Consider the following 27,150-nt stretch of genomic DNA (forward strand, 5'->3'; position numbering starts at 1 on the left):
AGTTGCACCCGATAAAGATCCCTTGGTGGTTCAAAATCGATAAGATTAGGCTTCAGCCGCCACCCGGGCAAAATTCAAAAATTCCTACCAATTGAAAATGCGCAATATGTCCCGCGCGCTCATATGACCTTATTATGCAGTTGCGAGCCCGTAAAACACTTACCCCCCCCCCCCCAAAAAAAAAGAAAAAGAAAAGAAAGAAAGTCCTGAATGAACTGTGAACTCACTGCAAGTGGAGCCAGTGTAGACACCGTTACAGAAACAATACTTCTGTCCCGCCAGGGTATAGCAGTCACACCCCTCACAGGGGTCGCTCTCTGGTTCATCTGAGGAGAGGAGGGGTTGGGAGTAACTTGGGAGTGGAAATCCAGTGAACACGGCAAAATGGCGAAGGCAGAAGCGAAGGCTGATTTGTTAGAAAGGGTAATCAAAATGAGACAAAGAATCAGGTAGAAATCAGGCGCCCCACGAAAAACGTTCCTAGAATAGGAACATAATTTATTAACAAGACTTCTTATTCGAGGCCGCATCACTTAGTTGTAAATGAAAACAAATTTTGAAATACTATCAGTGAATGTTCACCCGATAATATAATTGAGAAATATCTCATTTAATTAATAATTTTATTCCCACTTGGGGCAAAACGTAATTATGACTTTTAAACGTACGGTGGGAAAAATGGTCTCAGGATTTTTCAAACGTAAACTTAACCAAAGATTCGAATATTTAAACAGATGACAAAGAAGCAGAGATGACAATACTACAAATTATGTATTAGTAATTTGGTTTCAACTTTTGGCTGTCTTTGTCAAGACTAGCTTTTTGTTGCCAGGAAATTATAATCGTGACCTGATTTTAGAATGGTAAAAAGTCGAGGAAGAATAAACAAGCACTCGCAGCAGCTACGAGATTATTAGGCCCCCCCCCCACCCCTATCCCCCCACCGTTCTGAGGTAGACTTTACTAGACCAATTATTGTTAGTTTACATACTCAGTGTTTATGACTGCTTATATAAATGGCTGGAAACGGGTGAACAGGGTATTTAGACGCTTCGCCCCTAAGTGAAGAGGAGAAGAGAGAGAGAGAGAGAGAGAGAGAGAGAGAAGAGAGAGAGAGAGAGAGAGAGAGAGAGAGAGAGAGAGAGAGAGAGAGAGAGAGAGAGAGAGAGAGAGAGAGAGAGAGAGTGTATGTATTTACCATGCTGCAGCAAATTTCTCTTAGTGGAGATCAATAAATCGTTATCTTATATTAAGAGGAAATGAACTTCCAATAGCTAACCTAAGCTGAAGCAAAGCATTAGTAGGAGGAGGAGCAGGAAGAGGAAGGAGGGGAAGAAGAAAAAGAAGAAATGGAGTTAAAAGACAAAAACCCTCTTCTGTATCTGGATCTTTGTTATGCAACTTCTACAGGGCGAGAATCCCACATCAAGAAGAGATCAACATTTCCAAGAGAACATACACATTTCAGTAACCATATCACTCTACCTAAAACTTTCGCTGGCAGAAGAAAAATGCACTACTCCTATACTGTTTCACCCAATCTGTGAAGTTAATCAAAACGATGTTACTCATTTTCTTGCCACAGCGATGAAAAGCTATTTCTCAAAGAACAATAAATCAACCCTCCTCCCAACAAACACCAGCCCCCCTTCTCACCGGATCTTGATTGTAGTGCTTTTTCAGAGAGTTGAATTCAGCATCGTTGAGAGAGCGTATGTTCGACTTGAGAGCCGTGGTGGTGAACATGGGCTGGTAGCCTCCGATGCCTATGGCTACACTGGCTTCGTACGGAGGGTTAGACACAAAGACAGAGTTGAAGAAGGAGAAGAAAACCAGGGGGAACCAGATGATGAAGATGATGACCACAAGGAGAATGCCGCCAACGATGTACTTGACCACCGGGCTCTTCTTGTTGGCACGCTCAGTGGGGTATTTCTGAGGATGGGGATAAGGGGTAAAAGTTCACAGGAGAGAAAGGTCAAGTCAGTTTCAGAGGGTTTGGATACTGTGGTAAAGTGATACAGAAATTATTATGAGGGTCTGGGAGAGATGGAAAAAGAGAAAAAATAAGAACAAACAGAATTATTACCAACTGGATAATCCCCCACCTCCATCTTGAAATACTCTTATTAGTATATAAATACCTTGGAAAATTGAAAATGGACACCTGAACAGCAAGCACCATTTCTCAAGCAGAAAAATATGGATAAAATTTTGGATGGTAGTAGACTAAAAAAATCTACGGTTGCTGAGGGATAGGGGGTGAGAAAAGAATTTAAAATCTCGGACAGTACATGAAGGTCAAAACTACTTGCTCAAGGAAAAACATATTTAGTGAATTATGATCTCGTTTTGTTTGTCACACCTACTCATAACTGCCAAAAGACACAACAAGAACAGGTTTCTATTCTAAGACTTCTCCTACCTTCTCGATCTCTCTCCAACACTTGAGGACAAAGATGTTGGCGTAGATGTCTTCCATCTGGAGCCAGTTGCCGATGGCCAACACAGAGTCTGTCCAGATCCAGTCCATGAGGGCTCGCAGTTCGAGCAGGAAGGGAATGGCCATAAATCTGGAAATGCCATGGAAGCTCGATAAAAATGCAAAAGATACAATCGAGAAAAATCATGAACTTACCGATCGTTTGAGTAAAGAGACGCAAATAATCTGGAAATATCAGGGAAGCTCGTTAGAGATGCACATCATACTATAGGGAAAAAAATCACCAATTTACTGATTGTTTGAGTAAAGAGACGCACATTGTCAAGACTACAATTATTTCGTGATGGGGTCAGCAAGATAGCTAGAAACAATAAGGCAAAGCCAGCAAGTAAGATCCACGAGTGGCCCCCTTCAACCATTCAAAGATGATTGTCAGTGACACACATTGACACAATACTGAAGAACTATCAATTAAAAAACATCCCAAGTTTGGGTCACCAAAAAGCACACATAAATAATATTAGTGAACTGTGAATCTATTGTGCAAGACTGGAATGTTATGGTATGGGAAAATACCCCTTTAAACACTGTAACATTATTCAAAAGGCAGGACATCTATACTTTACTTCCATTTTCAAGAGGAATGAGCAAAGAAGCAAGAGAGCCTTGGAAACTCCCAGAGCCAAGAATGTTTACATCATTTCAGACAAAATTAGGTCATTATAAGGGCCAAAGATCAGAGGTGTTACGAGAAAGTAACAAACTCAAAAAAGGAGGATTGATAAGGACAATAGAAGTTTGTTGGGAAAGGAGCTGGGAAAGAAGCAAACCAAACCAAAACACTCGCCAACCAATCACATTCCCTAAACAACACAAGTTAAAAAATGCCCCAGAGGGAATTCCAACCTGTGCCATCAGCATAATAGCCTCTAGGACATTAACTGAGCTAATGGAGCCTCTTTAGAGTGAGATTATTCAGGTCATGTTTCCGTATGAAGGACAATCACGAACTGTAATACTCACCCTTTGAACAAGAAGAGGTTCAAATAACCATACTTCTTGGTGAGGAAGTTACCCAAGATACGGTTAGGGTAGCCACATCGGATCTGGTAAGCAGAGAGCCCGAAGTAGATGCATTTGATGAAGTACCACAGCTGGGCAGCGGTGTTGTTGAAGAAACTCCTGAGGAACAATTTTTAAAAAAAAGTGATCAACAGTGAAGTACACAGTGTGAATACAAAATCAAGAAACTGTCACATCACAACCAAATTCATTGAAAGCAATAAGCCTAAAATCTTGCCCTTCAGTACTCCAAAAACTTTAGATTATTTCACATACATGAATAAAAAATTCTAGTCTCTCTGCTCCAGAATGAAAATGGGATTAACACAGAACTTTAAATTCAGTATAATCAGTTTCATAGGTTACCAAACCACAGCACACCTACTTGCTCAGCCATCATCACAAATAATTTCCAATTCACTTTCAAAAAATCTTTTTTTCTTAATTAAATAGCAAAAGTTACATAAAGAGATATAGACAAAGAGCAGAATTACTACTACTAATAATAATAAGAGCATTTGTATCCCGCCTTTCCCCACAGCATGGGCCCAAGGCGTACATAGGAGATTAAAAACGCATTCATACTAACACCATACAAATTCATCATGTGCCCACTTTTTGACAGCAACATTCTTTCAGACAATAAAAAATGCTCATACAAAAAGGCAAAGGCACTGTCCATTAATTAAAATGTTTCTTAAATAGATATGTTTTGAGTCCCCTTTTGAAAGTATCAAGTTTTATTTCGCTCCTCAAACCATGAGGGAGAGTGTTCCAAACTGTTGGCCCAGAAAAAGAAAAAGCTCTCTCACCATATTTCTTCAGTGACACACGAGGTGTCGAAATTAGTCTAGAGCCACTAGGAAAGAAATAGACAAGTATGAAAAGAACAAATTTACAAGCAAAAAAGAAATACCTCTTGGTGATGGAGGGCAGGACAAAGAACATCCAGATGTGGATGAGAACCACCAGCAGGATCTGGAAGATGAATTTTCCAAGGACATACTTGCGCAGGAACAAAGCCCGGTCGATGACGATGAACACAAACTGTGTGATCAGCATGATGAGGAATGGGACTGGAATCTGAGGAAAGAATGTGATTATGTACGATTTGAACAGAAAAAATAAGATTCCTTTTATGGTATGCTTCTACACCTGGATGCCAATTTCAACGACAAATTTGGCAGTCCTCTATAGCATATCTATCAGTCTGTGTACAATTCCAGCTGGAGAGACACAAGGACTGGCCAAACATCTTTCTATTTACGTTGTTTTCTGTGGGTCTGAATGCCATAGTCAGCTGTGTGGTCTGCTTCTTTACAAGAACATATAAATGGCTTGACCAACTGAGAGTGTGCGTGTGGATACTGGCAGTTAAACTCATTTATTGTATTATTATTATAATCAATTCAGAAAAATCAAACCGATAGATAAAAGAAGCTCGGGAAAGGGCTATGGGAAAAGTTGGATCTACTAGCAGATGACTCAAGGAAGACTTAAAACCAATTTTTGTCTATATAATCATCAACAAACCATTTCATAAAGAAATATATAAATTTGCAACAAAGAGTATGTTATATCTTGAATATTTTCCCATAACTTTCAAGCGCCAATTTGTTAGCTCATAATCTGTACAATATATACCACTGCGAAATTGGTTCCGAGATCAGTTAAGTTAACCTCCCTGATAGGAACAAATCTATGTAATTTCATCATGACTTGCTTGGGATTCCATTCAGAAGTCACAGCCAAGAGAGTTCTTAATGAACCATTACACAAAATCAAAGCACTGTCACTTGTCAAGTTTAGGCTATTTGCTTACCTTGTTCTCCTGAATGTAACTGGTCACATCACCATCACCTGCAGTCTCCTATTTTCAGAAAATCAAGAAAATTATGAGGGTCAAATCTATTCTAACAAAATCTCGCTATCACAACATGAAAGAAAAAAATAAGGCATTCCTTATTTAGTTTTAGTAAGAGTTTTACGGCACCTTCAACACAATAAGGTCATATAAGCGCCAAAGAAGAGATTATGTTTTACAAGAGAGTAACATACACAAAAAAGGAGGAGGGGAGATAAGGACGATAGATGTTTGATAGGAAAGAAGGAGCAAACCACACCAGAGCACACGCCAACTACCAACAAGGCATTCCTCTCTCACAGAGATTAAGCAAATTTTCAAGTAGGACTGTTTCGTCAAAGGACTGCTTTATAGTGGAAAAACAACAAAATCAGCCTTTTACAAGTTCAAGAACTCTAACAAACCTGAAAACTTTTCTGCTTTACAAAGAGCTCGAGAGGCCTCTAAGGTACTGCAGAACAAAATTTGCGGGTGGTTCCTGATTATAGCGAACTAGGAATCGTAGGAATCGAGTCCGAACCCAATTTCTTTCCACTGTTGTGATTTCTTCCGGGTGTCTAAGATTTCTTCTGGGGGTTCCGACCCCTAGACAATTACATGATTACTTCTGGCGAGTAGCAATTACTTCCGATGAATCCAACATCCAGCTAGTTCCGGTAACCTGGTCAGCTTCAAGCAGCTTCAGGATCCAGGATAACCTCTATTTCGAAACACCGCGAGGCACCAACATTTTTCTTTTAAAAAGTAAGTTTAAAAAACAGAAGACAATTTTAATAAATAATAATAATAAATAGCATTTGCATAGCGCATGTTCCCACTCGAAAGCAAGCTCTATGCACTTTACACTATATTATTACCCCAGCAGACCATAGAACACTCGGACATATCCTGTTTCCCGGGAAGCACGCAGTGCAAGCAGCTGGTTAAGCACTCAAACACTAATAAACTGACAAGATCTTTCACTGTCTATAGCTGGGTACCAATTCCCACCTGGGTGAAGTGGGGAAAATTTGTGTAAAGTGTCTTTCCCAAGGACACAACGTCGGGCCCGCGGCTCGAATCCCCGAATCCACGACCTCACGATTACGAGTCCGGTAGCCTAACCACTTCGAATTATAGTTGGTAACTGTCGGTTTACATAAATAAAGAATCGGAACTTTTCCTCTGTGGCACTAACCGCGGGAATCGGTTCGGGAACCGATTCTTCGCCCAGCTCTACTAGTTAGAGATGATCTGTGGAATGAACATCTTTTCAAATATGTATCTCTACTTCTTACTTTTGATTATAGGACGCAGTTTGGACACTAACAATTGAAGAAAGCCACGGCAAAGCTGGCAACGGACTAAACTGACACATGAGTATACACTTCAAATCTGAAAAAGGATTTAATTTCGTTATAAATAACGGAATAAAAAAAAAAATCTTCCGCTCTGCCAAAGAGGAACTACTCCCAGTTAAAATAAACTGATCATACCTTTAGTCCCACGTAACGCCACTGGTAAAAAACACCTCCCCCCCTTCTCAAACTTTAATATATTCATATAATTTCTTACCGCTGGTCCAAAAGAGCTGAAGCCAAAGACAACCACTAGGAAGAGAATGAAGTCACAGAAGAACATGGGGGCGTATACGTCCACCGTGGCATTGTACGAGGACTGAGTCACTTGGCAGAAGAACTTGGTGAACGGGTCAGTCAGGTAGGACAACCTGGAAAGAAACAACAGACCCATAATAAAGCAGAACTACTTTTTTTTTTCTTTTCAATGTACTACCAAACAAAAACTACATGTACAAATAAAGTTACAAAAAGGTTTTTTTTCAAAACATGTCCATAATCATAAAAAGTAATCTGTGAGCTGAAAGACTAAATTCCATTGCTATGAATAAATGACCAAACAGTGCCGATAGGAGTGTTAAATAATAGCTATAAGTAACCAAAAAAGTTTACCTCCATCACAGATAAGCAAGACTTTCCGTTCAATGTTGAGAAATAGTAAAAACGACGATTAAAACAACAATTTTGATGATGCTGGTAACAATGACCACCCTTAGCCGTTTATCTGGAAAGTTAACTGAGACACTGGTGAATATGTTGCCAAACTGATTTCAGTGAGTTGCAGACTTTCTCAGTCTTTAATGATAGCCACTTTTGCCAAGAACAGATATAAATAATTCTAATGATGAAAAATAAAACAAAATCAGAAAGAGCAAATCACATTCAGTGACCATAAACCACCAGCACTACAGTCATGCAAAGATGATAAAAATTTCTACATCTCCATCAAGGCAATTTAAATCAAAACCTTGCTTGTTAGGGTTGACCCAAACTGAGTATGATACAACATACCGTTAGGCAGACTGAGATAGCCAATAAAATAACTTCTCCTCTCTGAAAACAAGTCTTGTACATGAAAAGGTAAAGAGCCTAACCATTACACCACAGACGCTAGCAAATTAAATTTTGTCAAGAACAAATAGGACAAGTCACATTGATTGAAATAAAGTCAAAGGAGCAAACCAAATGACAAAGCCCTAAAACCATCTACTCTGAATGACTACGTAATTGAGTAGATGTTTTAAGGCATAATCGTCACTACTGTAGTCCACCATCCTCTCATCTCATCTGGCCTTTGAATATAAAGGAAGGGCACCACAAAGGACAGATATAGGTATCAACTCTTGTGTGCACGTTCCTATTTCCTTACCCATGAGCAAGTTTGGATTTCGCCTTCGGCTCTTCTTTTTCGTCATCTCCTGTGTCCACTTGATCTTCTGTACTGTCTACAGCAGTATCTTTCTCCTCAGAATCTTCGTCATCATCCTCTTTATCCTTGATCTGAAAGTTCAGTAGAGGAATTAGTATCATTATTGTCTAAAATGGTTTGTTTAGAAATAATGGACCAAAAAATCCTCTAGAGCTACTTCTATTAGTAAGAATATCAGAGACCCCACACATTAATGCTTATGTAGCTATCATGATCCCAGCAAGGCCAGCCAAAAATCTTTACTGTGAACTCTGCTGGAATCAAAATGTAGGACCAATAAGCTTCAACTGTTGATTAGGGCCACTTTTTTGGTGAATCTATAGTCCTGAAGACCGTCTGTATGTAGATGTCTTGAACCAGATTGTCTTTAGTTGGCTTAATTTGGCAACTGAGCCATTAGATAAGCTGATGAATTGTGCGTATTTGACAACCCATGTTCTTAAAGAGCCCCTGACCCCCAAATTTGAAAGGTCAAGGCGTACTAAAAATATTCTCCGTTTGTCAGACAGATGCCATACTAACTGGATTTTCTGAGCGGAGAGACCAATTCTAAAAAAAACACAACCCCCACCTCCCCCCCCAAACAAAAAAAACCCACCAAAAAATAAAACAACCCATGAAGTTCAAAAAGACAAAACTGAGAGGAAAGCTTAGACATACCGCTGGCTCAGTGGGAAGTTCCTTCATGCCAGCCGCTTCCAAGTCAGCTGTGATGTCTGCTGCGTCTCTCCATAGCCCATATTTCTGCAAATAAAAGAATTGTTTACCCAATGCTGTACATAATGTTACTCTTTACAGCCCTTATATCTTGAATAAAGAAGACAAATGTATAGCCTCCACAGCCCATAGTATTGTCAGTAAATGTGTAAAACTGTTTATGTATTCCAGCATATATTTACTTGAAAAAACAAACCATGAGAACTATCAACTTGTAGCCTAGATATCTGTAAATAATATAAATGTCTACCTTCTCCAATACATACTTTAAAAAAGTGACATTAATCAAGAACATTTAACTCTTTACGCAAAGCATATTTTCAAACTCAAGCTTTCAAGACAAGCTAACTTTGGGCTGCTTTTATTTGTGTTCCTTTCTGTCCATGATAATCTCAATATTCTTCTGAAAAATCACATCTCTGCACCAATAGCCTTGTGTAAACAAAGAGAAAATAGGCCCAAATTATGTATGTACAGCATGCTATTTTGATCTAATAACACTCCAATGAAGTTGGTTAAAGGGTTCGGATTTCACAAATATTGCTCTTCATGCTCTCAAGGAGCAGCTGATCAATCTTCAAGACACCCATCAGCAGGGTCTGGTCCCTGCCATGTGAAATACAGTATTCCCTTGAATATCGCAGGGGTTACGTTCCAGAACCTCCTAATCGGAAAAATTTGTGATGTTTCTGTTGTTGATCCAGTGGCCTTTGAATGTGTTCCCTTCGGCCCATATCCGTAAAGTAGAAACAATATATCTATAACGATAAAGATGCAATAAATTCCCTGAATAGAAGAGAACAAGTCACAATATTTCGCCTGCGAACACAACACATACCACTAAACTCCTACCTTAATAGGATCCGCAAGGATACCCCACCCGACTGCCCGTTGTGCGACTGCCAGGATGAAACAGTACCCCACCACCTCTTTAACTGCCCTGCACTTTGTGACCTGCGTAGCACCTACCTACCTGCCTCCCCAGACATCGGAAACACTCTATACAGCGACAAAGCACAGCTGATTAAAACCTGTCAATTCTTTGCCATATCGACAGACCGAAGGGCTAGAACCCAAATGGCCGCTGGATCGGAAAAGTAAAGTAAAGTAAAGTATATCTATAACGAATTTTGAGCCCTTCTAATCCTTCACCACACTCTTATAAACCTCTCCAAAGCTCTACTAAACATTTTCTACACTTGGAGTATGAGAGACCAACACTATTTAAAAAATTAACTGTGTATATACTTGTTAATAATGCTACCACTTCTAGTTAGGCATCTCGGTCAATACGAGTAAAAAGAGCTTCCTTTAGTTAGTTTTAGTAGAGGTTTTACGGTGCTCGCAACGGCATAAGGTCATATGAGCGCCAGAAGATTAGAGGTGTTACAAGAGAGTAACAAACATAAAAAAGAAGAAGGGGAGATAAGGACGATTGATGTTTGATAGGAAAGAAGAAGCAAACCACACAACAGCACCCGCCAACCACCCACAGAGCTTCCTTGGTTGTCCTATTCTGCCTAGAACAAAATCGTCACAAGAAATGTAACAAAATGTAAACCACGATATGGCGAGGGAATATTGTAGTTACCCTGAGAATTGAGCGGTGCAGGAAGAGAGCCAGGAGAAGAGCAATGTCCACATTAGCGTAGTTGGAGGTCTTCTCAATGCCGATGATGCGAGGAGGGAAGAAGGGGCTGGTGTTGATTTGTCCATCATTCCAGGGGAAGAATCCAAACTGGAACATGTACTTGCACACCACCACAGCCTGTAAGTAAGAAAAAAAAAGTAGGAAATCTTCATGGTCAGCACACAAGAAAAGGCACATTATGACACTACTAACAATAATGCCCAACTCTGTACAAAGTATTCGTCTTGTCTAAAACAGACAGTTCATAGCCAAGCATTCCCTTGGAAGCAAAAGCTAGTAGTCCTTCTGAGGTACATATGGTGTGGCAGCCAGATGGGTGCCAAAACACAACCATCTAAATACTTATCAGTCTTCTGACAACTGAGTATCCATACTAAGCAGGGTGAATGAAAATAAAATATCAAGAAAAAAAAGAGCGCTTTTCCCAAGGACACAATTTCCTACATGTTAAAGCTGAGAACTGAACCAACAATCTTGTCATTATAAGCCGGATGCCTTGAATACTAAACTAGGATTCCCATGCTGCAGATTTACATATTGTCAGCATCATTCTACAAGTCTAAGTTATTTTTTTGAAGTTTTGAGAAATTTAAAGAATTACATAGTGCCCAACTCAGAACCATGGCTTTTTTACTCGTTACTCAAACCCCCCCCCCCCCAACTAAGTAGTAAATAGCGAAAATAAACACTCCCAAGAAATAAGTTGTTGACAAGCTTTCTAAACGTTCCAGAACCTCCTAATCGGAAAAATTTGTGATGTTTCTGTTGTTGATCCAGTGGCCTTTGAATGTGTTCCCTTCGGCCCATATCCCAGAAAGAAAATTTTTACAGGAGACAGAAATTTTAAAAAATTCTTTTAAGATAAGTACCTACTTTATGCACCTTATCGTGCTTTCTTCAACATTTAGAATTTGAATTTTGACGAAAGGTTTCTTGAGCACATGCAGCTGATATCACATATTAAGAAACTGAATTTTTTTAGGTTAAAAAATTTTGGGCATAGTACAGTAAAACAGACGGCTGACGATATGTTGTAAGTTAACCCATTGAGGTTAATTCTGAATATCCACTCTTGTCTGTAAACCCCCAAAATGGGTGACTGAGAAATGACGCTTACAGCATATTCTAAGAAAAAGGTTCAAGTTACTTAAAAACAACAACAGGAAACACACTAACCTCTGTGTAGGTAATGACCGTGACCCAGAAAGTTTTGGAAGGCCTGGGCACAGACAGCATCCCCCACAGGAACACCATGAGCGGCAGGGGCAGGGAGAGAAGTGAACCATACACCATCTGGTCAAGGATCATGAGGAAGAAGCACAACAGCTCTGAGCGAGAGGCCAGGAGGAGGCCCACGGCCTTGGTGAGACGCTTGACTCGGCCCCGGTCTGCCTTGAATTCCTCCTCAATCTCCTGTTCATCTTCCTTTTCCAGCTCATCCAGGCTGTGGGGCGAGGGAATTTGGTTTAAAATTGTAATATGCCAGGGGAAAGAGACAGAGAGGCTGTGGGGCGAGGGAATTTGGTTTAAAATTGTAATATGCCAGGGAAAGAGACAGAGAGGAAGGCACCCAGGCTGTGGGGTGAGGGAATTTGTTTTAAAGATTTTTAGTTCTAGTAAGAGTTTTACTTGCAACACAATAAGGTCACATAAGTGCCGAAGAATAGAGGTGTTACAAAAGAGTAACAAACGCAAAAAAGGAGGGGAGACAAAGATGCTTGAAAGGAAAGAAGAAGCAAACCACACCAGAGCACCCGCCAACCACCCCCTTTTTAAGATTGACAATGTTTTATCCCCAGGGGAAGAGAAAGAGAGGGAAGCTGAGATCCACCTGGGAGCGAGATCTAGAGGCAGATTTCAAGCACATGGGATGTAGCTGGCTGGAGGTGAAGAAGATTTCCCAGAATAGAGACTGATGGAGAGCCCTTCTTGACGGACCAGGGTGAAAGAAGTGAATGATGGTTTGATGCTCCCATCAACACAATAAAGAAAATTTTGGAGGCAGGCTGCTTCCATACTACCTGTGGGGTTAAACGCGGGTTAAGTAGTTTCTTAGTGTTTTACAGGACCACAGCAGATGGGGATACTTGATTAAAACAAAAAAATTTCTTTGTGAGGGAATCAAACTGTCTTCTGCATTAAATAACAAAGAGCATAAGAATTACAGCACAGGTTCTGATAGCTGAGGGAAAGGAAAGGGAAATATTGATTCAAGAGCATAAAGTCCATCTCTGTTTAAATTGAAGTACAATGCCCGTCCAGGTACGTTAAGTGTGATTAAAAAGGAGCACATTAATACAATAATGGTCATTTACTGTAGAGAAAAAGTGAAACAGATAGACAGAGACTACAGAGCAAAAGAACAACAAGTTGGAACTACCACTGGCGCTCTCCAACCGTTTAAAAATGGAAAGGTCAATCAAACCAAAGCACAGCATTTACAATCAAGAAAATGAGTTAAAAGTACAATCTAGCATTTATGCCAACCTGAGGTAACTGTGTGACTTGCAGGACCTGTCTATGGTGTTGGCCGCCGCAAGTTCCTCCTCACTGGGGCCCTCAATGTCCACTGCTACTTCTTCAGCCCTGTGAAGATAATTGGTGTAAGTCGATAGATAGACAGATAAATAGAATAGAGGGAGAGGGAAAGGGAGAGGGAGGGAGAGAGAGAGAGAGAGAGAGAGAGAGAGAGAGAGAGAGAGAGAGAGAGAGAGAAAGAGAGAGAGAGAGAGAACTTCTTGAATATGTCAGTCCCAAAAATTTTTTCCCCTGGTAGTAAGTACAATGGAGTCCACTTCATCCAAAACAGCTGTAAACTTAAAGAAAATAAAAGCCCTTATTTTTCCCCCTTGTATTGGCTGCGCGGGAATGCACTTATCGGCGAACATTTATCCAGGACCAGAATCTTAAGGGTTAAAAACGAAAACCTAGACAACAAAAATCTCAAGTCAACTGTCTGTATGTATAAATGAAAAAAAATCAGCTCAACTGCGATTGCAATCATCATCAGCAAAAAGACTAAGAGCATGAACCAAACCTACACAAGAACAAACTTCAAACCCCAGAGCCTATAGGAGTATACCTATATATCTCAGGCGACCAGTGGTTAGGTGCTTCGCTGTCACACACAAAAGATCTGAGTTCGATTCCTGTGAGGGGAGAATTTTTATTGAGTATCTTAAAATCTCACACGACAATGTGTGAGTTCGTGATAAAGAGCATCCTCAATTCAGAGCGCAAAATTTTCTATAAAGCAGACTGTTTTTCGAAAAGTGGGCCTGCAGTCTTAAATTCCTGGACAAAACAATAAACTGCCATCCTATATAAAGCTGGGATAGGCAGAGGTAAACACTTACAAGATGGGATCACTGTCTTTGCCGTCTTCCTTGTCCTTTCTCGGTGCCGATGCAGTCTCCTTCATGTTCTGAAATAACAATACGCATTAAATGCAGATAAAAAACATGAACAATGCAACTTTTTAGATGTCATTGTTCAGACAACACATTAAAAGAGATAACAGCCATGAACGTGTCTAACATCATTTCTTAGGAAATAGGCAATGTTTAGGAATGTTATAAAGTTTGCTGGTTAAATAGAGCAGAAAGTATACTTTTTGTCTGGGATATGCATAATATAAATCTAATCTATCCTTTCATGCAAACAGAAACTAATCACCCACTTACCCAGGGCCATGTGCATTAAAAAACAACGGTAAGACTGGACGACACCACTTAATGATCTTTCATACTGCCTTAGATCTATTCCTTTCTGTTTCATTTCTTTTTCCTAAAGCACTAAATGACTATCATTGTATGGCCTATCCATGGACTTCTTTTCATTTTAATCATCAAACAGAAATATACACTGGAATCTAACATGAGACCTGTACATAACTGCAATAACCATAGTGTTGAGATAATTATCTAAAACTTGCCCATCGTTCTAATTTTCTTTTTTTATATAGAGAAATAAAGATCAAGGTTCTTCATGTAAGGACATTTCATTGTTACAGTTGAAGCCAGATGGCCCGCCTGCCACAAAAAAGTATGTGCTCAATGAGCAAGTCTTCACATTTCAATAACTTATGATCTCTTCAGTATAAAGACACAAACTACAATAAAAAAAATTGCCCTTTCCTTTCAAAAGCAGAAATTTCGAGAAAATAGGCATAACTAAAAATAAAAATTAACTTACCACAATCTTCGTCTTTTCTAAGACCAATTCCTTAGAGAGTTTCTTGGCGACAAGTCGGTAGTTGCGAGAGAGACGGTTGCACAGGTGGATAAGCCAGTCAATGATGCTGTACCACAGGGTCAGGATGAAATTGATCACAAGGCGAATCTTGCTGACGGCTGTGTGGTGGGAACAGGACAGAATATATAGGAATATATGTTAGTAAATAAAAGGCTGACATATCAAGAACTTGCTTAAAAATTGATAGACAGGACAAAATGAACCATGATAACCCCTATAGGGCATCTCTCTTTTAAAGTAGGAACTCAGAAAGGAGTAAAAGAATCAAGCATACTAAGTTGGAAACTAAAACATCATCAACATGTTTAACAAAATTGATGTGGTAAAGTGAAAAGAAGAATGGGAAGAGTACTTGTCTTATGGCCACAATGATTTAACTAAAAATGAAAATATCACTTTTTATAAAATGAATTGTATTACATGAAGTAATACCTTCAGTTTCATTCAGGCAAAAAAATTAATGAAATTCAAGAATACATGAAATATGTCCATGACTTTGTAATATTGAGTTTAATATATATATATGCAGTTGAACCTGTGTTCGCACAGATGGAATTGCATGAGAGCTGGAAAATTTTTTTGTCTTAGACATTTTCCGTCTAAGACAGAGAAATTTACTGGGAAATGGAGGGGGATTTCAACAGAGGTCCGGCTAGTGGGATCAAGGGTCGCTTGTCCAGTTGGCATCAGTGCTGCATTTCATAGGACCACTGTTTGACCTATCAAAAACAGAAACGCTTGAACGTCTCCTTTGCTTCTGCCCTTAGCCCCGCCCATAAGTGTAATAAGCACAATCAACATATGCCACCCTGCCCATGCAATGATTCAAAAAACTTTTTTCTTGGCAAGCCGGACGATCAGGGCAGCAGGTATTGATCAAAATAATTTTACACCTCTGAAAGTTTCCGATCTGGAACGCAACAAGAGCACTTTCACAGGCACTGGTGAGAATTCACGCCCACACCACCGTAACTAGATCTGTCTGCACCGCTCAGGGCCCATAAGGATGGGGTAACATCTACCCCCAAGTCGCACTCCTACTCACCTGCCTCGCCAGGTAACGCCAAGGGTTGGTTAAAGCCGATGGAACCAAACTTGATAGTTTTGTTTCAAATCAGGGATGAATGGGCAAAGCATTTTCTAACTTTGACAGATAAAAAACCTTAGAAGGGAAGGAATTTCTTTTTCTCTTTCCATGTTAGACAGGTTTCCGGACTATAAAGGTAATTATAGAGGAATTTATTGGGGGGGGGGGTTGGGAAGAGGAGAGCAGGGACATTCTGTTATGACAGGTTTCCGTCTTACACAGGCTTCCGTTAAGGCAGTTTCAACTGTATGTGTTCTCTTTGAAATGCCTGAGAGCAGGATACCGCAAAAATAAGAGAATGGAGAGGAGACAAGGGAAGTAATGACAGAAACAACACCGGCAACTCACACTCAGGTTCAGGCTCTGGCTCTTCTCCGGCACCCTCTTCACCCTGTGGACAAGTTTTAGTTTTAGTTTTATTAAGAGTTAAAGGCACTTGCAAAACAAATAGTTCATACAGATGTAAAAAATTTGAGTTGTTACAAGAGAGTAACAAACACAAAAAAGGAGAGAAAAGGATGACAAATTGTTGACAGGAGAGAAGGAGCAAACCACACCTGAGCATCTGCCAATCACCCACACATATCATTTCCAATTAAGCAGGTTGCTTTATCCATTAAGTAACCAACTCGACCAAGATGCAGTTGGCTCACATCAAAATAGTGATACAGTGAGATCATTGCTCCACCTTCCTAGATATTAAACTCTCAGTCACCCATCCTCAGAGTGGGAAAGCAAGATTTTTAACTGATTCCGTCCATTCGGCCGCTGACAGCGGCTCTGAGTTTTTCCGCTGCCTCCATTCGGCCGCTGTGAGCGGCTCAACGAAATCCGAAACAAAGGTGTACTTTTTAACATAGTTCCTACTTTTTAAGTTGTCGAAAGGAAGTAAAACTTGTAAACAAACCTGACCTCAATCTCTGTGCGCCAATATCGATCAAAACTCCGCGAAATTCTTGCAAAAATCGTTGTTTTGTTGTCGCGATGTAGGCTAGATTTAAGGGTAAACGACACAGAGCCCGGTATAATAAAAAGGCTCTTCAAAGAAAGATATTCAACTAAATTTGTGAAATTCTTGCATAAATGTGTGCTAGGGTGATATCGCTACAATGTTGTGTTGATTCCTATGGATTATAAGGACTTGTGAGCTGAGAAAATGTGGTAAGTCGAAATTTTCGAAGAGCTATTGCACAAATTTTTTTTCTCATTCGTTTTTGTAAGAAGGAAAATGCAATACAAACAGATTATAGGTCATTGTTATTGATATAAACAGATTCTTCTATTTATTCCCATCAGTTTGGTATATGACAATACATATTAGAGTAACTTAGAGCTTCACAGTAATGCATTAAATCATTAAATAGATGCACCCCAAGTCTAAAACTGAACAGGGGAAAATAATTCTGTCCAGAGCCTGAAAAAATCATGGACGGAATCAGTTAAAGTTTTAGTAAGAGTTTTACGGCACTTGCAACACGATAAGGTCATAAAAGTATCAAATATTAGAGGCTTTACAAGAGAGTAACAAACATAAAAAAGGAGGAAAGATAAGGATGACAGATGCTTGATAATAAAATAGGAGAAAACCATACCAGAGCACCCGTTAGCCACCCACAATCAGAGGTCTTCCAGTAGGATGTACCACTCCAACAAACCCACAACACAACACAAAGAATCTCCATGTACTTACCCCGGGGTAAGACTCTACAGCAGCAGAAGCTCCCTGATCGTAAGCTGTGTTAACCACCTGATGAGAAAAAAAAAAGAACAGAATAGAATTTGGAAAGCCACATATATAATCATGATGCTAAATGCTTACTCGACCATAAAAAAACAACCCAAAGATATACAATTCAGGAAAAAGAATTTAATAATAATAATAACTGCATTTATATAGTGCATACTCAAGTTCTATAGCATGCTCTATGCACTTTACAATATCATTATTACCCCAATAGACCTTAGAATGTTCAGAAACATTTTCAGCTTCCCTAAAAGCATACAGTACAAACGGCTAATAAAGCGACAAGATCTTTCGCTGTCTATACCCATATATATATAAAGTAGAGGGTTTTACGGCGCTCGCAACTGCATAAAGTCACATGAGCGCCAAGGGGTGGGTGTCAACAGAGAAGTCTTTACAGGGAATCAGACTAAGACTGCTCACCTCTCTAGCTTCAATAGCAAAAGGTCTGCTTCGACTCTCAAGGCACCCCAAAATAGCAGGTCACAAGAGAGTGACAAACATACAAGAGAAGTAGAGGAAAATGACAATAGTAAGGATCAGGAAAGAAAAAGCAGCAATTCCCTGTTGTAGATCAGGCACAGTTATGAGCGTGACATGAGTCAGCCCATTTACAATTCTACTATGCTTGAACGAGAAATGTCCCCCCTTTGGGAATGGCCTGAAGACACTTCAGACACTACCCATTCCCACCTGGGCAAAGAGAGAAAATTTTTGTAAAGTACTTTTCCCAAGGTCACAATGTTGGGGTTCTGAATGGGGTTCAACCCATGACCTTTTGATTACGAGCCCAACAGCCTAACTACTAGACCATGGACACAGATTTACAATGACACACAAAGAAAAACAACCACTATGCAAAATTATCTCGTGTGTTGTTATAGTAGAGGCTTTATGGCGCTCACAACAGCATAAGGTCATAATATGAGTGCCAAGGCATGGATGTCAACAGAGAAGTCCTTACAGGAAATCAGGCTTACTCTGCTCACTTCTCTAGCTTCAACAGCAAAAAGTCTGCTTCGACTATCAAGGCAACCCGGAAATAGCGAATCAGAAGAGTGTGACAAACAGACAAAAGAAGAAGAAGAAAAATGAAGATAGTAAGGATTTGGAAAGAAAAAGCAGCAGTTCCCTGTTGTAGTTCAGGCACAGTTATGAGCATGACATTGATGAATCAGTCCATTTACAATTACAATTCTACTGTGCATAAGACCATGATTAATGTCCCCCCTTTGGGAATGGCCTAAAGAAACTTCAGTCAGTGGCACTGCCCTGGGGGGCTTAAATTATCTCCAAGAGCAATTTTCAGTACACAAAACATAAACTACTGGAGGAAATAATTATGTGGAGTAGTTTAAGAGCCCACCTGGAGAGGATTAGGAGAGGAAGGCTCATCGCCTTCTTTGGGTTTGTCCTGACCGAAGGTGAGGGAGGTGACCCCTTCTGGGTCTTTATCGTCTTCGTCCTCATCGAACAGGTAGTAGTCTCCAGCACGAATAGCTGGAAAAAATAGTGAGTTCAGTTATGAGAAATGTGAACTCTTTTACACATGCACACACACAAACATGCATAAGATGGACTGACCAAACAAATACATTTAAGGAGACAAGAGAGACACATAGATGTAAAATTCCAGACATACATACACACACAAAACAGATATAACAAAGACACATTCACAGAGATCCAATAGACTGAAAAATTGACAAACACCCAAAAAGACAATCAGTCAGACACTGTCACCGAAAACAAACTCACAAACACACACACACCCCACTCACATAAGCACACATATCAAATACAACCACATACATACACATATACCCACCCACCCACCCACACAAACACTCGCATACACTCCCATCGATTCATATACACATAGACCCACTTATATACGCATACACACTCACACACACCCACTTACACACTCACAAACCCACCAACTCACATACACAGACACATCAACATGCATACACACACACCTACCCAACCACTCATACACACATACAGACAGCACACACACACAAGCACGCAGACCTTGAAAATGTTCCTCGGGCTCTTTGTAGTCCTTCTTGAGCTTGGCCTGCTTCTTCTTGAGGGTCTTCATCTTCTCCTTGATGCCCACCAGAACCTTGAGCTCCTCTTCCTTTTGCAGGTTCACCTCGCGGATCATGATACGATTAATCAGCTCCGCACCTCTGTAACGCACAATGGGCATGTTCATCCAGTATGTGGACTTATGACGAGTAGCCAACCCTATTATTTCAACTTTCTAATATGTTGTGTACGAACAGCTGAGGTGTGTGTGTTCTGTTGGTTCACCTTCGTATACCATGATGCAGTTGATCAGTTTCATGCTTCTCTAATACACCAAGATATATATTTATACTGTATGCAAATTTAAAGACTAGTAGCTTAGTGGCTAACCTATTCATATTAAAGTTATTTTTGAGTGTATATGTAAGTGCAAGGCAAAGATACTAACCCGAGTGTGTGTGTGTGTGTGTGAGAGAGAGAGAGAGAGAGAGAGAGAGAGAGAGAGAGAGAGAGAGAGAGAGAGATGTTGCACATATTTTGACAATGACAATGGCAACCACAATCTTTATTCATCTTGCAGGGAGAAATATGTTTTGGTCGTTAACAATGGCAGTTTTACAACCCTATGGAAACAATACAGAGAACGTGGAAGGAGAGTGGCTTTGACTGAGGTTGAGAGGGGAACATCCCAGCAGAGATATTAAAATTCCTGACAAAACACCAGCAAAGGAAAATCTGGAGGAGTAGTATGAACAAGAGCAGCTCAAGAAGGAGAAGGAGAGTAGGGAGGAGGTTGAGGAGGAAGAGAAGGAGGACAAAAGGTAGAGGATGATGAGGTGGAGGAGGAAGAGAGCTGACAAAACAGAAAGCAAGCCGTCAGGAAATGGAGAAATTAAGAAAGAAAGAAAGACAAGTTAAGAAACCACTCACCTGGATACAAGGTTGTTCTGAGCGTGCAGCGTGTCCACCACATGCCTGAAGTAGTGAGATGAGTAAATGCGTCGCTGTAAGAGCAAGAAAGCAAGGCAGACTACATCCCATGCAAGTCCAGCATCATCCTCCTCCACCATGCAAGTTCCGCTGCTGTCTGAAAGAATACAGTGGGAGTACAATATTTTCAAATAAAGAAAAAGAACACCATTGAGAAAGACAAACACATTACTTTTAGAAATGTCTTAAGAACTTTGAGCTTTTTTTGTCTTTGAATTTAATGTATCGAAAAGGCAGAACAGACCGGCAGGAACCACAGAGGGAGGATTAACAAGTAGAACCTTCTTGTGGCACCCTCCAATCACCTATTTTCTTAGTTTAGTAATAGTCAGTTTTCAAACTTTGCAAGACACACACACCCACACACATTAGAGGGGAAAGAAAAAATACCCAAAACATTGACAGCCCCCCCCCCCCCCCCCCCTCCATTAAACAAACACTGGCATCATCATCATTATTGCCTTTCTCACTCTGTATCAGGCCAGGCCTTGAACAAACTTTCCACCTTTCCCTATTTGGGAACAGCTTATTGATATTATTCCATGCCTTCCCCATTTTTCTGTACATCCACACACTGGTAATGGACTTCACACTAACTAGGGATTTTTTAAAAAATAGAGGATTTTACGGCACTCGCAACTGCATAAGGTCATATGAGCGCCAAACTCACTAGGGATGTATTGGATGTTGCTGAGGAGACAGTTGACACCAAACAGCTGCACCAGCCAGCACTGGTTGTGGTCGATGAGCTCATCCACGTACACACAGCCCACCAGCTGGAAAAATACAAGAGGGAAGCCCAGTCAGTCTTTTAAGTTTCAGTAAAAGTTTTATGGCACTTACGACACAATTAGGTCATTATGTAAGTGCTGAAAATTAGAGGTGTTACAAGAGAATAAGAAACACAAAAAAGATGGGGGGAGACAAAAGGACAATAGATATTTAATAGGAATAAAGGTGCAAATCAAACCAAACCACCCGCTAACCATCTACAGGCTGAGTAATGGGAAAGAAGTTCACAGTTTAAATCTGTTAGTAATACAAGAATAAAACTGACTGTGGACCAGAGGTGATTTTATAGTAAAGAGGAAGTTAAGACTGAAGCAACCATACTTTGCCAGACTAAGAAAAAAGTTTATTTAGTCACACTTAAAAGTGCTCATTAACCATGTGTTTAGTTTTAGCTTGGTTTGCGGGAGTTTTACAGCACTCGCAACACAAATAGGTCATATGAATGCTAAAGATTAGAGGTGTCACTAGAGAGTAGCATAAAAAGAAGAGAAGAATGAGAGTAAGGGCGATAGATGTTTGATAGGAAAGAAAGAGCAAACCACAACAGCATCCGCCAACTACCCACCTTACCATGAGCACATTATGAAAAGACCTAAACGAAAAATACAAGAAAAAAAAAATCAATTCAGTTTTAAGAAAGCACCTGGGAAAGGACATCGATGACTCACTTACCTGCAAGCAGGTCTTGAAGAACATGACAAAAATACAGTAGGCAATTAGGAAATTCCAGCTGCAGATGAAAAAGAAAGCAAAACCGTCCTTGTAAAATTACCCCACAAACAAACTGCTAAAATAGCTCAAAAAGAGATTAAAAGAATTCACATTCTGAATTATTCAATGACTGAGACAAAAGACAGGCAAATCTATCACCATATTTTTGACCTATCATTCAAAGAAAACAAATCTGAACAGCAAGTAACAAAAGTACGTAACTCTCTGATCAAATGACAGTTGCTTAAAAATCAAATGGAAGAGGGATAAAACTATATACAATCAAATCTGTCCCAGAAAACCACCCATTGTTAAGTAAGTAAAAAAAATTGTCATCTTAGACGGGTGGTCTTCCTTGTGGTCATTATAAAAATACAAAAAACGCAAGGGGGAAAATGGGTGGTACTTTTTTGTACAGGCGATTGTCTTGGACACGTGGTCTTTAGAACAGGCTTGATTTATTGGAACCGTGAGTAATTGGAGTTAATAACTTGAAAGAACACTATAAAGTAGACACAGAGTCAGGTCAGCAAAAGATATGGCTTCAACAAACAGAGGACACATACTTACTTTCTGAGCAACTTGCGCAAGGGTTTCAAGAAGAACTCTTTGCCATACCACATGAAGCAAAATACAGCAATTACGTAAAACAAGGAGAAAAAGTTGATGCGCGTGGCTCCCGTTATGAAAACAATGGCCATGGTCACCCAGAACATGTTCTCAAAGATCAGAAACTTGGCCACATCAATGTTCTCCCTGGGGATAAAAGATTTAAAACATAACATTTTTGCAGCACTCTTTTTGTCTACAGTGACAGACTGGTCATTTAAATTAAATGCAATAATATTATTAGTTTTGAACAAAAGCTATAACAATTTTTACAAACAGTAAATAGTGAAATTTGTTCAAAATAGCAAATTTTCTTTTCCAGAATACTCAATACAGAGAACATGATACAGTTTAGATTACTAGTGTTTTAAAAGTATAACATTCCTTCTGTCCGCAAAAAGTTGACGAATACTTTAATAGCTCTTGCATTTAAAGCATTCAAATTTTTCAGCACTGTTGGAGACATACATAAACATCCACTGTACCACCATTATGATTCACATCAAAGAGAAAAAAATGTCCACTCTTCTATTCTATCATTTCTTACAAATATCAAATTCAAGCTTGTGTCAGCAATACCTTCTATTTTTTCATTTCAACAACTCTCTCCTAAAACCTTCTTTCTCCTCATTGACACATGTCCGGTTGAAGAATCAAGAAATAACAAAAATGACAACTTACTTTTGCTCAATTGTGAAGTCCTTACAAGGGATGGGCAAATTGTCTTCTACATCCTGGAGAATATCGTGGTTATCTCCTCCACCATACGCTTCCATTTGTTCCACATTTGACTCAATGCTGAACACACGAGCCTGCAGGCACACAAATAGCAGCTGGAAGAAATCCGCTGTGAAGAAAAAAAGATAACACAGCCATTAGAATACAATTACGCAAATAAAAGGACTAAGGATAAATTATTCTTAAAAAGCATGTTCAAAGGAAGGCTCCCATAACCTCTTAGTCATAAATCTATTGAAGTCACCAGACAAGTAGCAATGAACATGGGAGATTATCTAAAAGGATATTAAGAAATGTTCTTTGAATCCAAATCAGATGCAAAAGTGGACAGTTCAAATGAAAATAGATATGGTAAGGAGTTTTTGTAAAGAGAAGATCATGCCAGGAACAAAGAAAGACAAGAAAGCATAAAATGTAATTAGCTAATGGTGCTCCTAAAAATATTTGATAGCAAATAATTTGGTAGGCCTAAACTGTGAAAATTTGGAAGTAGTGCAGAAAAGAGCAATTTTGTTCCCTGTGAACAAGTGACAACATGGTGCAAGTCAGTTAGAAGAGCTACTGATTTTGCGCCAAACAAAACGTCATACCAATAAGTTTGACAGAGTGCGGTGGGTTTGAGTAGCTGGGAAGGAATAGCCATTGTGTGAGGTTCTCAGTTATGCCAGAGAAGTTGTCCGTCCATGGGTATTCTGAAACAGACACAAAAACAAAAACAAAATAAAATAAATAATTACAGCAGATAATATACTTTGAAAATGTGTTCAGGTGGGACTCCTGGAAAAGCTATTTGTTGTACTCCGGAAAGGCCCAATACAGCATGAGAAATATTCATCTACAGAAACATCAAGCCAAGAGTGATGATATTTTTTATTGAAGCCTAACAGAAATATAAGACTGTTAGTAATTTGGTTCACTAAGACGCTGATCATAGCTTGCGTGTGTTCTTATGCATCCATGAAAACTTTTATAAAAAGTAGTATTTGTTCAACATCCTGAAATCACAACAACATATGGTTCGGCAGTTGATGGGGGAGAATAAAGTAATACCCAAGCGCATACTATCTCATCAAATGTAATCAAAAAAGGATTTAACATGAACACTATTTATTGAAAGATAACCCACAAAAAAACCTGCTTGATTTTTTGGGGGAAATAAACAGTGTTCCATTCAACATCATATAACTTTGGTCGTATTTGAAACTCCATGGGGAATTCAATCCCCCCCCCCCCACCAACCCCCAATTAAGTAAAATCTTGGTACACAGCACAACCAAATGTCTAAAGACAGTAAATTAGCTGTTCACTCATATGCTCCAAATTTAAACAACTATTTTCGGTCTTTAAAGGTGACATTTAACTCTATTTTAGATAGATCCATTTCCAACAAGACAGATATCTTAGCTGTCACAACACAGGGTTGAGAGGAAAAAACATTCCAAGAATTCACAATAATTGCAACCCTTAGCGGATTTTAACTGTAACAGTGCGGTTGCAAGTAAAATGAGAAACCCAGTTTGACCTTGCTTTACAAGGTGAGTAAAAATCATTTGAGTTAATCATTTTTCTTGTGACAGCGTAGACTGCTTTTGTGCCAACCACATCTGTCAACAAAGGATGTGATAACAGCTGACATATATATATATATATATATATATATATATATTATATATAAAGAATACTGAAAACAAAAATGCGATGTTTAACTTCAAACCCTCACCTATGCAAGCTCCAATGGGGAATCCCAACACTAGCAAGAACTGCACAGGCAGAAGGATAGCCAGAATGAGCTTGTAGATTGGCCAAAGTCGTGCATTGGACCGTCGAGACAGCATGATCATAAGAGCCAGCAGAAAAGCGTAAATGACTGCGATGTCGTCCATGTGAATAGCAATGGTGATGGCGGACATCACATAGCACAGCTGAAAGAGAAAGAAAAGATGTTTACTTTTAACAGTAAATTGATTCTTTAAAAAAAGTTTAAGTAAGAGTTTTACAGCACTTGCAGTGCCGAAGAATAGCTGTGTTACAAGAGAGTAACATATATAAAAATGGAGGAGGAGAGATGAGGACGATAGATGTTTGAAAGGAAAGAAGGAGCAAACCACACTAAAGCACCTGACAACCACCCACTATTGAATCTTTCAGAATAAATATTGGTCATAAAAATGTCTATCATTTTAAAACTAAAACACAACGTACATGCAATTAGGCTGAAAACTTATCAACAACAAAGTTGGAAACTCCATCTCCCTAAAGTAAGGAAAATTGAGTAAAGATGCATTTACAAAAATGTCCTAAAGCTGACTGCTCTGGCAACTTGAAAATAATCAGAAGTATCTAGAGTTTGACTAGTTTCACAAAGAAGTTGAAGGTGCATTTTAGGGTAACCTCACACAACGTGGGCTAAGCAATGACCACTTTCATATTTCATTTCGTGTACACAGCATGTGTATGATCCAATGGATGCTGTCGTAAATTAGTGTTTGTGTATTTCAGTAGATATGTTTATTGGACGCTTTGCATTTACATAATTTGGCATTGCAGAAGTTGTTGAAAGCACACAGTAAACTCTTTCTAATGTAAGATAAAGAATATTTTAGTTTGAATGTTTATTTAAAAAAACAACCAAACTACCACCTTCTTAGTGTAGATTCACTTACCTCCAGACCAAACTTGTAAAAGAGATAGTTGGCGAAAAACTTGATGCAGTCCACAATGCTCTTGTCAGCACAAGGCCGTGTGATGTGTGGAAACAGGATGCCTGCAGCTGGCTGGGTGTGGCCTGGGTGGTTGAAGTGCTGCTTTTGGTGGTAGCGAATGATGCTCTCAATGGCAATGACCACCAACACAAGAATGTACAGCTGGAAGGCGGGGGGATGAGGGGGAGAAGGTATAGAATGAAAACATTTCTGTAACAAATAGTCTGGGCTGTGGTGAGGATGACCCTGGTTCAAATCCCAAATGGGATGTTCCTGATCAAGGGTCATTTGTGGAGTTTTCAAGGCTCTTTCCCTTTTTGGCTCAGTGTTTTTGGGGATTTATGCGAAATTTGGAGATTCTGCAATGGATGCAGCATGCCATGGTGAGGATGACCCTAGTTCAAATCCCAAATGGGGTGTTCCTGATCAAGGGTCACATGTTACATTACTGTGTTGAAAGCGGTGTTAAACCTGTATGATTACCAGTTACAAAATAGTTAAAGAGTATTGGCCTTTTGTTTTAGCCTTTTTTTGTTTTGTGAACAAAATGTCAATAGTTCTGTCTTCTTTTCAAAGAAAAAAAGTATAGTATCATGAGCAGCTCACTGGTGACAAAACAAAATGTATGGAATAAAACAATTCTATGTTATAGCAGAAGACACATAAAAAAATAAAAAAAAGGAAAAACAAAACAATAAGAGGCACAAATTTGACACAAAGTAAGGTAGAAATATCACTCTTCTGAAATTTAAGCTGGTTTCTTACACAAAACCTTTAATTCATTATTTAAATGACAAACCGTAAAAACATTATTATAGAGCATATATTTATAAACTGGAGGCTAACTGACAACATTCTGGCTGCTGTATCATACTGCTAGAATTTGGGAGACAGGTTTAAAGTTCTGAAGTTCTAAATACTGCACAATATCAAATAAATCAAGTAAACATTCTTGCCGAAAAACATAGGACAATTCACAAGTC

General features: G+C 39.4%; 1 protein-coding gene across 1 annotated transcript in view; it reads right to left on the minus strand.

The window, feature by feature from the left end:
* Positions 1-1,531: 1,531 nt before the first annotated feature.
* LOC101847474 (piezo-type mechanosensitive ion channel component 2) overlaps positions 1,532-27,150 on the minus strand; it is a gene marked incomplete in the record, with an annotated part of 108,746 nt that continues 83,127 nt past the window's right edge. Inside the window, 25 exon segments of the mRNA XM_035973983.1 lie at positions 1,532-1,935; positions 2,426-2,573; positions 3,467-3,625; positions 4,422-4,588; positions 5,328-5,375; positions 6,924-7,077; positions 8,076-8,206; positions 8,796-8,879; positions 10,444-10,620; positions 11,680-11,947; positions 12,991-13,089; positions 13,860-13,927; positions 14,698-14,855; positions 16,193-16,235; positions 17,535-17,591; positions 18,955-19,088; positions 19,626-19,786; positions 20,556-20,712; positions 21,286-21,391; positions 22,080-22,137; positions 22,689-22,874; positions 23,409-23,574; positions 24,056-24,157; positions 25,186-25,387; positions 26,129-26,329. Of these exon segments, the coding sequence (XP_035829876.1) occupies positions 1,618-1,935; positions 2,426-2,573; positions 3,467-3,625; positions 4,422-4,588; positions 5,328-5,375; positions 6,924-7,077; positions 8,076-8,206; positions 8,796-8,879; positions 10,444-10,620; positions 11,680-11,947; positions 12,991-13,089; positions 13,860-13,927; positions 14,698-14,855; positions 16,193-16,235; positions 17,535-17,591; positions 18,955-19,088; positions 19,626-19,786; positions 20,556-20,712; positions 21,286-21,391; positions 22,080-22,137; positions 22,689-22,874; positions 23,409-23,574; positions 24,056-24,157; positions 25,186-25,387; positions 26,129-26,329 (3,552 nt within the window).

Source organism: Aplysia californica, unplaced genomic scaffold (genome assembly GCF_000002075.1).
Source record: "Aplysia californica isolate F4 #8 unplaced genomic scaffold, AplCal3.0 scaffold00040, whole genome shotgun sequence".
NCBI lineage: Eukaryota > Metazoa > Mollusca > Gastropoda > Aplysiida > Aplysiidae > Aplysia > Aplysia californica.